General features: G+C 40.4%; 1 protein-coding gene across 1 annotated transcript; it reads left to right on the top strand.

The window, feature by feature from the left end:
• The first annotated feature begins 110 nt into the window (after positions 1-110).
• prrt1 (proline-rich transmembrane protein 1) lies at positions 111-9737 on the top strand. The gene is made up of 4 exons (XM_010735367.3): positions 111-513; positions 3282-3610; positions 5297-5488; positions 6503-9737. Exons 1-4 carry the CDS (start codon positions 495-497, stop codon positions 6677-6679), a joined length of 717 nt encoding a protein of 238 aa, XP_010733669.2. The 5' UTR covers positions 111-494; the 3' UTR covers positions 6680-9737.
• The last annotated feature ends 2934 nt before the right edge of the window (positions 9738-12671 follow it).

A 12671-nucleotide genomic window follows, 5' to 3' on the forward strand; every position in this document is an offset into this window, starting at 1 on the left:
AACTCCTCCAGGACTAAAATCTGCCAGAACAAATCATGCGTGAGAGAGAGAGGAGGGGGGGGGGGGCAGAGGTGGTGAAAATGTCACGCAACGACAGAAATGCGTGGTTCTTTTGTGGAGCTGTGATGGGATGTTCCAGCACAGTCCGGACTGTCGCTTTAAGACAACGGCAGCTTTGTCTGATTAATTCAATGTACGGCGACGCGTTAGTGGAGAAACCTGATCAGACTTCATCCACACAGGAGGAGAGCTGCGCGCTGCAGGAGGATCACATCCAGCTGAATTAATAAAAGACACCTGAAGTTCATCCGATCATCGCTTTTATTATGAATAAGTGTGTTTTTCAAGATGAAGACATCTTGAGGATGGAGTAAAGTCATCGAAAGGAGCGTTTCCTGTGTGTTTTCTTTCCCCCTCCAAACACCACCACCACCACCTGGAGTTGAAATCCATCCGATCAGAGGAGGAGGAGGACAGAGGCTCGGGAAGCAGGCATGTCGTCGGAAAAACACGGTGAGGGGGGTTTAAATGTGATCATTTTTATTTTATTTTTTTTTGGAGTCTGTCATGTGCGGACATCACCGTGTGTTTGATCTCCATCCGAGGCTGATGAGATCTTTTTCTCTCTCTCTGTCTCTGTGCCATCTCCATCTCCATCCGCTGTTTATCTGCACAGCGCGCCTTCTATAGGATGATGCACCGCTGTGTGGGTGCAGCCTGAGGAGGGGAGGAAACACCAAGGGGGGGCCTCATATTCCATCCATGGTTTAATCAGAGACTTTAAAGTGACATTGTGAGACTTTGGGTTAATTATGATCTGCTCATTAGGCGAAGATCTCCCTGTGATCTCTTCATAACAGCAGACATCACCATTTCTGATGCGCTTATTGTCATTTCTGCCTTTTTCTCTGTCTCATTCCCATCATTACGCACAGGCCTACGTACATCTCTGCTCACTATACACAGGAGTGTGGGTGTCCTTTGCGCGTGCTCGCCTTCTTCCCCTTGCGCGCGTGTTTAACAGGCTTAATTAATGATCTTCAACGTCTGGTGATCTTAAAAAAACACACTCGTCTTTTTTTCTGCTTTTCTCGTCGTTTCTTGGAGGGTGCTGAAGCTTCACAGTCAGGTAGAGGAGGAATGAGAAACCCAAAGTTAACAGTGACACAGTGAAGGACAGACTGGACAGGAGACTGCAGCCCACATGAACAATAGATGCTCTCATAAGAACAGATGTTATTTATGAGGATGCAGATATATTCTGACATTGCAAACACACTGATTGGGGATTTAGATTTTTTTTTTTTATCCAGTTCAGCAGTGCTCCGCTCTTTGATTTTAAAATATTAATCTTTAAATGTCATTTCAACCAGCAGTATTCATTCTAATTCTCTCCTTTGCACGGCTATTTTTAACTGCTCCCTCAGCTTGAACATTATATATACATCATTCATACTGGTTATCATCATCAACTTCATTATGAAAATTCTTACTTTATAATAAGGGAGCTAATTTCAGTTGCTCCTCCTCCTCTTCCTCCCCCTCCTCACAGCTGGATGGACTGGTGACACAGAGGCCCTCTGAGGCACATTTGGGCGACACAGTGTAAAATCAAATACGTAGTGTAGTGGTGGAAGAAGTATTCACATACTTTACTTAAATAGCAATACGTATTATCATGATGTACCTTTTTATTAGTAAAAGTACTCATCACGCAGTAAAATGCTCCCGGTCAGTGTTTTCTGTCAAATGTGATGATTCTGTGATGGAGTAGAAATATAAAGTTGCATGAAATAGAAGTACAGGTACTGTGAATTTGTACTTGAGTACTAAGTTACATTCCACCCCTGCCCATGTGTACATTATAACATTAGAGGCTACAGTATTGTACATACAGACTTGCAGTACAACAATCATTATTCGTTATTAGTAACACTTTTAGTGCAAACAAATAAAATACAATGATGCAATGAATGCAGATTTGAAATTAACTAAAAAAAATAACGGTGTTATAATTTAATAGAAATCACCAACAATAGAAATGTAACAGCTTTAATTAGTAATTCATAAATAGTAGTTAATAATTAATGTGTAATCACGTTATGACTCTTCTTATGATATTAACATAATGAGTATCGTAAAAGGTATATGTGAAATGTGTAGCTTAGTAATGTGAGGAGCAAAAAGTAAATATTTAATTACCTCCCAAACATATAAATCTTAATTATTTTATACCTTTTTAATGAGGTCTAATATCTGTAACAACCTTGATTCATTCATCCATATAATTCAGCTGCTCTGTCACCTAACCAGACTTTTGGGTTTTTTGGTGAATTTGGTGCCATTCTCTTTGTTTTCTTCTGTTCACTCGTGTCCTGTCACATTTTGGATTCGGCTGACGTAAAACAGAGAAACACCATCATGTATTTTCCTCGTCCTGACCTTTTAAGGGTGTCCCTTCCCTCTCTACTTTCCTCTCTGTCTGTTTCTGATCCACTTCCTGTCTGTGACAGGGTTTGGGGTTTCTGGTTATGTAAAGCTGGTCCCCGAGCACAAGTCGTCATCTCTCATCACTCACACCGCTCCGCTCTCCGATTGCCTCCTGCTCCCATTCTTCTTTCCTATCAAACCCTTTACTCCTCCATCCTCACCTCTATCTATCTCCATCTCTCCTCCTCATGTCCCTGTCAAAATGGATAACCGTACCCTCGGCCACCTCCCTACTGTGAAAACACGACACCCTATCAGTCATTTTCAATGTTAAGCAAACACAAAGGGAGCTGAAGTGTGAGCATGAAATGTTCAGACGGATGCTTCCAGACAGGCAGATCGTCAGATGAAGTTCTCTGTCTCAGAAATGCCACATTTCTAACCGCTAATGAATCTGAAGGGAGAAGCAGAGAAAAAGGGCTTTTCTTCTCTGGAGGTCAACATGTCAATCACTGTCAGTGTCAGCACAGACTGCACAGGTTGTCTTTCTTTGTGCATGTGTTTGAAGCTGTGGTATGTGTGATTGTTTCCCCCTCCTCAACAGTCATATCAGACACTCAGCTGCAGATAAATGTGCTGGAACAGAGCTGGAGTTAGATAACAAGCGCTCAGCACATCTTTTATTGTTCTTCCTCTGCATTTTCTATTCGTGATTCTTCTCCTACCTGCTTTTTGATGATCTGTCCTCCCTCCTTTTCTTCTTCTTCTTCTTCTTCTTCTTCTTCTTCTTCTTCTTCTTCTTCTTCTTCTTCTTCTTCTTCTTCTTCTTTTTCTTCTTCTTCTTCTCTCAGGTCTTGATGACTCTGGCCGTCAGACCATGCAGCCTCCTCCATACCTCCCCGGCCCGCAAGATCCTAACATGCCCAACATGCAGCCTGCACCGGGTACCCAACCCAACTACCCTCCTCCGCCTCCTCCTCCAGGTTCAGATGGATATCTCCAAGAAACCCAGTTCCACTGTGGCCCAATGGGACCCCAAGGGGCCCCGCAGGGCTACACAGTCCAGACCCAGGGACCCGGAGGCACCATGTCTCACGCCCCTGTAGGATACCTCCACCCGGGCTACCCACTTCAGCTGCAGCCGTGCACAGCTTATGTACCCGTCTACCCCATGGCATCGGTGAGTCAGAGACAAGTAAAGTGCTTTTGAAAGATTTCACAGGTCTGACATCAGGCTGCTGCAGAGTTACACCAGACTGTTTCAAATTCAATGTACTGTACATTTCTGTCCACCACATATCACGGACAAGACGTCTTATGTTTTCCATTTACAGATTTGATGGATGAAAATTAATTTTGGCAATTGGTAAAATTATTTGGTAATTGCTCCACTGTAACTCAATTTGATTTATTTAATATTCATTAGCCTGCTAAAATTAACTGGACATTTGCCAGTCAAACCATGTCTGCAATTTTCCTCTAATTTGTACAAAATTACATCCTTCTTTACGGGAAACTACCTCAGAAATGATGATAAAAAATACATTGACTCAAAATGAAAAGTGTTCCTGTTTTTATATTTTCTAACTTATACATTTGTTTAAGTGAACCTCGTGCTTTCATCTCACAGAGCCAGAATTTTTGACATTTTTATGATGAGAATTATTTAAAAAAATGTTTCTACCAGCTAACTTAGTCGATGTGGCTTTTTTTTTTTTTTTTTACCTATTTGGTTATTATTGTAGGGACAGATTCATCAGCCAACAATAAAATATGTCTGTCCCTAAATGCACTTAAAAGTACCTTCACGTTACGTTAAAATATTTTGTGTCTGAGCACTCAGCCTTTTGATTAGTATAAAGGGCACACACACACACACACACACACACACATGCACGCAAGGTAATTCAACGTAATCTGGCATAATTCACATTCGTTTACTCTAATTTGAAGCCTTGCAGGTGAAACGGCGTCAATAACTTTAGTTAATTTGTTGTAATTAGATCTGAGGGTCTGGCTCGTACAGGTCTCCTGATAAATCTGAGGGTTTCACAAGATGATTAACACAATAAGAGATAAAAAAATACACCTGTTACACAGATTATTGTTCTTTTTTTAACTTATCCTACAAAATGTATATTTTTTTATGGGAGACTATTAAAATAAGACAGTTTGGGTCCCTTGGTGGTCTCAGGGTTAAGGCATGGTTCAAATCCGGCTGTGGGCCTTTGCTGCATCACTCTTTGTTTGAAGCATGCACATGGTTCTGAGTAAGCACCACTTTTTTATTAAAGATCACATACTAAGTAGCTTGTGAACCAGTGCTCAACATCATTAACAGGTACTCATTTTCTACACTTTATTTATTATAGTTTCATTAGTAAACTGAAACTGGTGAAATTAAGCCCCAACACATGACTTTTGTAAACCTTTAAACCCAGCTTGATTGTAAACTCAAGTTTAATCTTCTCCACCTCATCGCTCTAAATATTTAAAATCCCTGGCATCATTTTTAATCTTGCTGATGCATTCTTGTGTACAGGACCACAGCAGTGACGGGAGAATGCAAACACAGTGCTATCAAGTCTAAAATCTGCTCTGTAGCGTGCTCATCCTGCAGGCTATCGCCTCAATCCCACATATTAATCAGAGTATTTTTTTTAGACATTTCCTGCCGAGCTGCTGATACAGCTGAGACACGCAAGATTCTTTAATGCATGCGCATGTAACACCGTCCTCCTCTTCGGCTGTGTCACCTTGTTCGTGTGTTTTTTGGAGTGGAAAGTGCTTTGTAGGCTACAACAGCTCCACTGCTCTTATAAAGCAATAATACTTACTCTCTTTCTCCTTCTCTCCCTCTGCTCAGGGTCAGCCCTACATGCCAGCTGGGGGAGGCCACCCAGGGATCCCGCCAGGCCAGATTCATCCCATGCAAATGCCACCCAGCATTACTCTAATGGACCGTCGACCGCCACACGACTACCTGCCCATCGCCGTGCTCACCACCGTCTGCTGCTTCTGGCCGACAGGCATCATTGCGATTATCAAAGCCGTGCAGGTTAATGACCCCTTTTGATCTTTGAGTTTTATTCACATAATGCCGTCTTCTACACAGCTATCACTATTCCATTTTCACGAGTTAATTATGCTAATAAGAAGAGCGATAAAGATCTTCAAAAGAAATGTGTCGCCTTTACTGAGGCCTTATATTTCCAAGGTATAAAAAGATAAATGAGGAATCAGATTTCACGTCCACAGTCTGTGAGATCATTTCCAGAAAATGTGACCATGACAATCACCGCCAACAGGAGAGCTGCAACCAACTAAATCTGAATTTCTGGTTGGGGGTAACATGGACACCATCAGAAATCCCTTTAAAACAGGGAGTTAGTATAAGTAGACTGGTTTTCCACACTTGAAGTCACGTTTCTTCTGCTATTACTGTTAGATTCCTCTTCCTAGCACTGAAATTGGTTGATTTCTTGTTTTTATTCATTGTGGTACCTATGATACCGTTAGTATATATTGATGTTGGCATGTGACATTAAATACAAGTGTTTTTTCCCAACAAAAGTTATATTTTCCTGCTCAAAATTAGCTTGAAAGTTCGATTGAGCTGAATTCTAGAGCTACAAGTTAAACTCAGAGCCATGTTAGAAATGTAAAAGCTCAGTGTGTTGGCTCTCAGACCTCATGATGCGTGTTGTTTCCCTCTGTAATAGCAGAGTGCGCTGACCAACACGCACACAACAGGCCACATTACGTAACTGCACGGTTGTCAGTCCAATGGGATAGAATGGATTTTTTCCTCTGGGCCTGCTCAGCTGGCTTTGAGTTGAGTTGAGCTGACAAGGCATGGACCCACCGGTCTGAGCTGTATATGTTGATATGGAGTGTTACTGTTGTGCGGAGTGTCCTCTTTCTGCACATTCAGCCTGTGCTGCAGTGAAATCGATCCATTCATGGTGTTTTAGACTCTCTCCTGCTCCCACTCGTGCATCTTCTTGTTACATAACCTTTATTCTAATTTCTCCTCTCTCTCCCACACTCCCCTCCCTACTGCATCACTTAGGTGCGTACGGCAATAGCCAGAGGGGACATGGTGACGGCGGAAATAGCCTCCCGTGAGGCACGCAACTTCTCCTTCATCAGCCTGGCTGTTGGCATCGCATCCATCGTGTTATGCACTATCCTCACTGTGGTAGTCATCATCGCCTCGCAGCACCACGACGATGACTGGGAGCCGTAACTCCACACGGTGTCAGACAGATGGGAAATCATGGCATATATTAGATAGTTAGCTACTCTCAATCGTTTTGGAGGATATAGGAGCACTGAACACGCACCCAAACTGCTACTGCACTGCTGGCCCCTCTGTGTACAGCTACACACACACAGCTCTGACCTAACCTGCTGCCATCAAACACACACACACACACACACACACCTACAACCAAAAACCACGAATCACAGCTGATGTTCAAACACCAGCTGGTCCAGTATTGCTGTTACTGGATAGTGACCTCTTAGTATTTACTCTCGAGCTGCAAGAAGCTCCTTACATTAACAATTCATTTGACGCTGATTTATTCATACAGATGATGGAGTTAGATGAAAGGATAGGTCACTGTGTGTTTCAGTTCTACACATGCCAATCTACTAAACGGGCCCACACGGTTATTTTTAGGGTAGTTAAATGCACATTTTAGTCTTACAAGTCCAAGTAGACATGTGTTTTCTTTTACAAAAAAACTAAATATGAGTGCAATGTTGATTTACAGAGTCGTATTATTACTCAACACTTGGACAAGTGCGTGTCAAAACTGATTTACAGTATTAGAGAGTGTGATCAATGCACGTTTAACACACCAAATGCACTGACACAGAGTCTAATGTAACCAAACACAGAGTATTTATTTGAGATTGGTTGTTTGTATGTAACATGGACATTTTAGCAGATGAGATGATACATAACTTATGAATTCTATGTTTGTTAATTTATTTAAAGTCTGTTATTTATTAATTTATTCAATATCTGCCCATGCATTGGCTGTGTCTGCTATAATTTGCAGTATGCCACGAGTTGAATGCAGCTAATTAACACTTTGAAATTGGCTTAAATTTGATATCTGATGATGAAGAGGATGATGATATTGCACTTTGTAGTGTTCAGATGAGATGACGCAGCTGCTTACATTTATAGTTCTTATAGTGCATGATGAATATAAATTTAAGCTGATCTAGTGTAAAAAAAAAAAAAAAAGCTCGCCTCCCAGCTGGTGATGGGAGCGTTTCCTAAAATGTCTGAGAAGTTTGTGGTGCAGTATTTTTTCAAAATGTCAAACGAGCTACTGTCACAACAAGAAAAGGAGACAATTTAGATGATAAGTATTTTGGATCTTAGGTTCGCAAATATTGTTTTCGCAAGTATTTAAGAAGTGTTTGGCCTTTTCTGTGTGTGGCACATCTCTTAGCTATTTAATCAGACACTGTATATGAAACTTTAGTGCAACGTTTAGACTCATAAGGCAACATAACCCTGCATGTCATCCTCAGTTTCTTTCCATTTGTCTTAAATATTAGATATGTGAGCTCCTGTAACACTGTTTCTGCTGTAACACAATGAGTCAGGGTTCACTCCACATGGTTTCTGTTATGTAGCGTAGCTCTGAGCGGCAGGCGTGCTGTTAAGAGCTGTAACATTACATTGTGTAACGTTATGGGAGAGCTGAAAATGAATGTTTCCAATAGGAGAGAGGGAAAATATTAATGCCTATACTGTATTGTAGCACTTTCCGCTCTATGAAATCTCTCCTCTGGTCCCCCTTTCTCTCTCTTTTTGTCTTTCTCCCGTCCACATGAGTTATTGGACCTATCGATGTTTCCCTTCTGCTTTCCTCTTTCCTCCGTCAGTCCCTATAATTATGATATTTTTAAAAGAATTATACAGAGAGATATTAAAATTGTGTTTGTTGACAATGAACACATATAGAGACAGTATAAATACAGTTTATTCTGTACTTTATATATTATAATTATTATTTATTGATTATCAGTAATGTATAATGTTAAGTACATTGAACACAGCTGGGCCTGTATTTATCAAACTTCGTATTGAAAAAGTTGAGTGTGAAAAATAAAACAACTCATCTTTCTATAAAACAAACTGATCACATGTATGCACTGGAATAGCCAATCAGACACACGGATTTACCCAAACTACAACAACAATCCTTTGTCTTTACTCAGTGATATGTTTTGTGCCAAAATCAGCCGAAAGCTCAAATCAGCTCTAGCAGTGAAATTAAATCAGGAGCTGTACGTAACAGGCCAAAACGGTTCTGTGTGCCTCAGATAACAGAATTGCAATTAATAATATTTAGTACAATCACTCTAAAATATGTCTCAGAAGGTGTGATCACCCCCTTCACCTTTAATAGATAGCTTTAATTGATAAAGTGATAGATTTAGAAAGTTACGATGAAAAGATCAATACCACTTCTTGTTTGTGCACTAAATGTTCCCCTACAGCTAGAATACATTACATTAGTTAGCTTAGAACAAAGAGTGGGGAACGGCTGGCCTGTTTTAGTACCTCTAAATTGTTGCTTTTACACTTTGGTTATGAAAAAAGAGAATAGTGTGTTAATTAGCAAGCTTTAAATGTGTTTGTGGTAGGATTACATTTGAACAGATCCAGGCCAGCTGTTTGCCTCTGTTCCTGAGCTGAGCTGGCTGTAGCTCCATATTTAGCGTGCAGATATGACAGTGGTGTCAATCTTCTGATCTAACTCTCAGCAGAAAAGCAAAAATAATCATACGTCTTTAAATGTCAAGCCATTTTTTAAAGTAGATGATAGGCTTTTACTCTGAAAAAAACACTGTTCCATTTTTCACCTTCAGCCGTTTGATAGATACAGGTCTTATATGATTGACAGTGATATTTCAGTGCTGTTTAGTATTATTATTGTACGGAAGGCTCTGGCAGTGAGTGTGTGTCTACTGAATAGAGTCACTCCTAGCATATCTAGTTTATACAGAGTTTATAGGTTGCATCTCCCTGTGCGCTTTCTGGTAGGTTTTCTGGGAGATGTCTTTCTTATTTAATTTACCTTTTGTTTTTCTTTTTGAGCTTGTAAATGCGATGGGTTGCTTGTTCAAAGAGCCAAAAATTACCTGTGTACATGTGGTTCTCTTGGGGTTTATTACTATAATTGCGTTCATGGCTGTGTTGCACATGCATTGGTTGTTTTCTGACTTCAGTTGTTTGAGTAATAAATAAAAGAATACTTTTGGGTTGTGAACAATACATTGGTGAAGGCAGTGTCTCATTCTTTGGGGTGTGTTTTGCACCTCTCAGTTTCTCTCCATCCTCTCAGTCTCTCTGTGGCCTTTCCTCTCTCCCCTCGTTGCTGAGGTGCTATTTATAGTTGCCCCGGTTTTCTCCCTCTCCATCTCTCTTTTTCCTCTCTCTCTGTCAGAACATGAACTACAGTCTCTCACTATCACTATCTTGTGTTTAATCACACGTTTTTCTGCATTATGGTAGCAATTCATTTCCTGCATCATCTTCACCACATAAAACTTACCATCCAAGAAGCTAATATTATATTAACCCAAATGTAAGCTGTTGTGGAGAAATTGCTGAAGTCAAAGGTCAGTGGTGAGGTCAGGAAGGAAGAAAGTGTTCAGGAGCCTCTGATGTCTTATGCTATATTATTTATTGTTGCTTGGCCAAGAAAAATTAGAGACACTCTCAAAGTTCATCAGAAGTGCCTGAGTTGATCTCAAATTCTGCCGAACTCGTGCTGGTGGATCGACTTTAAACCTAAAGATAACACAGAAATACTACACGCCCAGAATTAGTCAAAGAAAATGTCTTTACCCATGGAGGTGTTGTTGTCAACATATTCTACTCTGGAGACACAGATGTCTGTTTACGCAGATTGGAACATCAATGGGAAGCTATCTATTATGTCTAGGAAGGCAGCAATATGTCTCTTCAACCCTGGCCACCACAGTGTTGAGATAGGCTGGCACCTAGTCAAAGACAAACAATTAATACTGCCGAGGACCTCAAGGCTCACACATGACCTTGTGTAACCTAAGGATAGAAAATTCCATAACATAAACATACTACAACATTTTGTACAGACACTCATGGTAAATCCAAATTACTGCCTGACTTTTCCCTTTAGCGGCACCATTAGGTTAACATTCATGTTCCCTATGCATTACACTGACTTCTGATCTAGTGTCATCACCAGGTCAAAAGTTCAATGCGTCCAATAATTTGGTTTTTGACTAACTAAAGAGAACATGTATATACCATGTATATACCAGTGACATATATATGTCACTGGTATATACATAGCTATAGTTACAGGTTACTTTTCAGATTAAATTTTACATTAGGTTATGGAATTTTTTTCTTGCCACTGTTGCCAAGTGCTTGCTCATGGTGGGAATTGTTGGGCCTCTGTAAATAATATTATAAAGAGTACAGTCTAGAGCTACATGACCTATATGGAAGTTGCTGTGCAATAACTATTATGATTTGGCACTATATAATAAAATTAGAAAATGAAAAGTACTACTAGCCTCAGACAGCTGCTAGCATAGCCTGTTATATTATGTCTTAAAATGTCCTTATGTCTGTTATTTCTCTGTTCTATTTTGGTTGCTGTTTCAGTTCCACTCATTCTGGAGTTATTTTTTTATGTCCACGGATGAAATCCAATGTTCACTTTCTTTTAGCTCTGATTTTAGTCAATATCTTCCTCTTTAGCTGCTCAATACTTCCCTGTGTTGTTTACCAGCTAGTTTCTCAATCTATGTGTCTACGGTGGGTTTTTAAAGTTGTTGTTTTGTTTGTTTTTTGCTGAAAACAGTTGTTGCAGCTGAAAAAGATACTACAGTAGAAGCAAAACTCATTATATCCCTCCCTAAAGCCAAGTAGAACTACACATAAAGGTGATAATTCACTGTAGGTCCATCAGCCATTTCACATTATTCAAGGTATTATTGTTGTTGCATGTTAAAAGGTGAAGTATGAGCCCAAACAGGCCAATGGAAAAGACACTTGAGGGAAAAAACTAAAGGTGGGAGCTGAGCCAGCCTGTGTGTGCAGGATCACAGATGGCCATTTAGCCTCCTGAGGAGACCCAGCATCTCTGAGATCATTTAACTTGGCCTCATGCTGCACGCCTCTCTCCTCCATCACACAGTCCAAGCTTCCCCTGGGTCGGCCACGCTAGCTGTCTCGCTGTGTGTGTTTGTGTCATCCTGCAGCTCTCTCGCTGGGCTGTCATCTCAGCCGCAGCATCAGGACTGATGGGTAATGGCTGGTAATATGTAATAATGCCTGGAAATAAACCCAGCCTTCTGCGAACACAGAGGCATAAATAACCACCTACTGTGGTGTTTTGCGTGACGCATATGGACTTTTGAATAGAACATGATAAAGGCACACACAAACACACATATTATGCACAAACACATAGACACATAAAGGCACACACATAGACATACAAAATACACGAACACACAGATTACACAGCTAGGACAGTATTGAATGTTTCTCTGCCTCCAGATAACATTCAGCCAGTCTGTTTTCAGATTGGCCTTGACCAAGATTAAGGAGTCGAGCACACACACACACACCATGCAGGCTCATGGGAAACATAGACAATATTACGTTCATGTGACGCTCAGAACACCAACATATGATTATAAGAAAGTACAGGACATTTGGGTCCAGATCTGGTGATTTTACTATGTAACAGTGATGTAAGAATGACGTAAAAATGGGTATAAAAGGTTGTGAAAAGTAAAAGTAAAGGTTCGTTCGGATTCGCAAGCAGCTGTCTCCGTGTTGTTATTTCATTGCGTTCTGGAAGGTTTTCTCCACAACACTACATACATAAAAGCAGGAGTGTGTGAGATCACAAAGACAAACACATACACTGTTTGTGCTGCTGCTGTTGTTACTGATGTTTCAGATAATATAGTCGGAAAACTGAAGCCAGTCATTCATAATATGAATCTTTCAACAAGTATTCATGAAAATCCTTGAGTAAAAGTACCAAGACAACAACAAAACAATACTTCATTCCATGTAAAAACCCTGCATTCAAACTCCAGTAGAAAGTAGCTAAATTTTTAAGTACAGTTTTGATTTAAACTGGAGGGTTAGCAAGATGATTAATGTGTTTTTTCTGTGAATTGTTGGATAATTTGAC

The sequence above is a fragment of the Larimichthys crocea genome, chromosome XIII (assembly GCF_000972845.2).
Source record: "Larimichthys crocea isolate SSNF chromosome XIII, L_crocea_2.0, whole genome shotgun sequence".
NCBI lineage: Eukaryota > Metazoa > Chordata > Actinopteri > Sciaenidae > Larimichthys > Larimichthys crocea.

Excerpts from the sequence above, each read along its gene's own strand:
- prrt1 (XM_010735367.3), top strand. Across the intron at positions 3,611-5,296 it reads CCGTCTACCCCATGGCATCG|GGTCAGCCCTACATGCCAGC; the intron begins GTGAGTCAGAGA and ends CCCTCTGCTCAG. Across the intron at positions 5,489-6,502 it reads CGATTATCAAAGCCGTGCAG|GTGCGTACGGCAATAGCCAG; the intron begins GTTAATGACCCC and ends TGCATCACTTAG.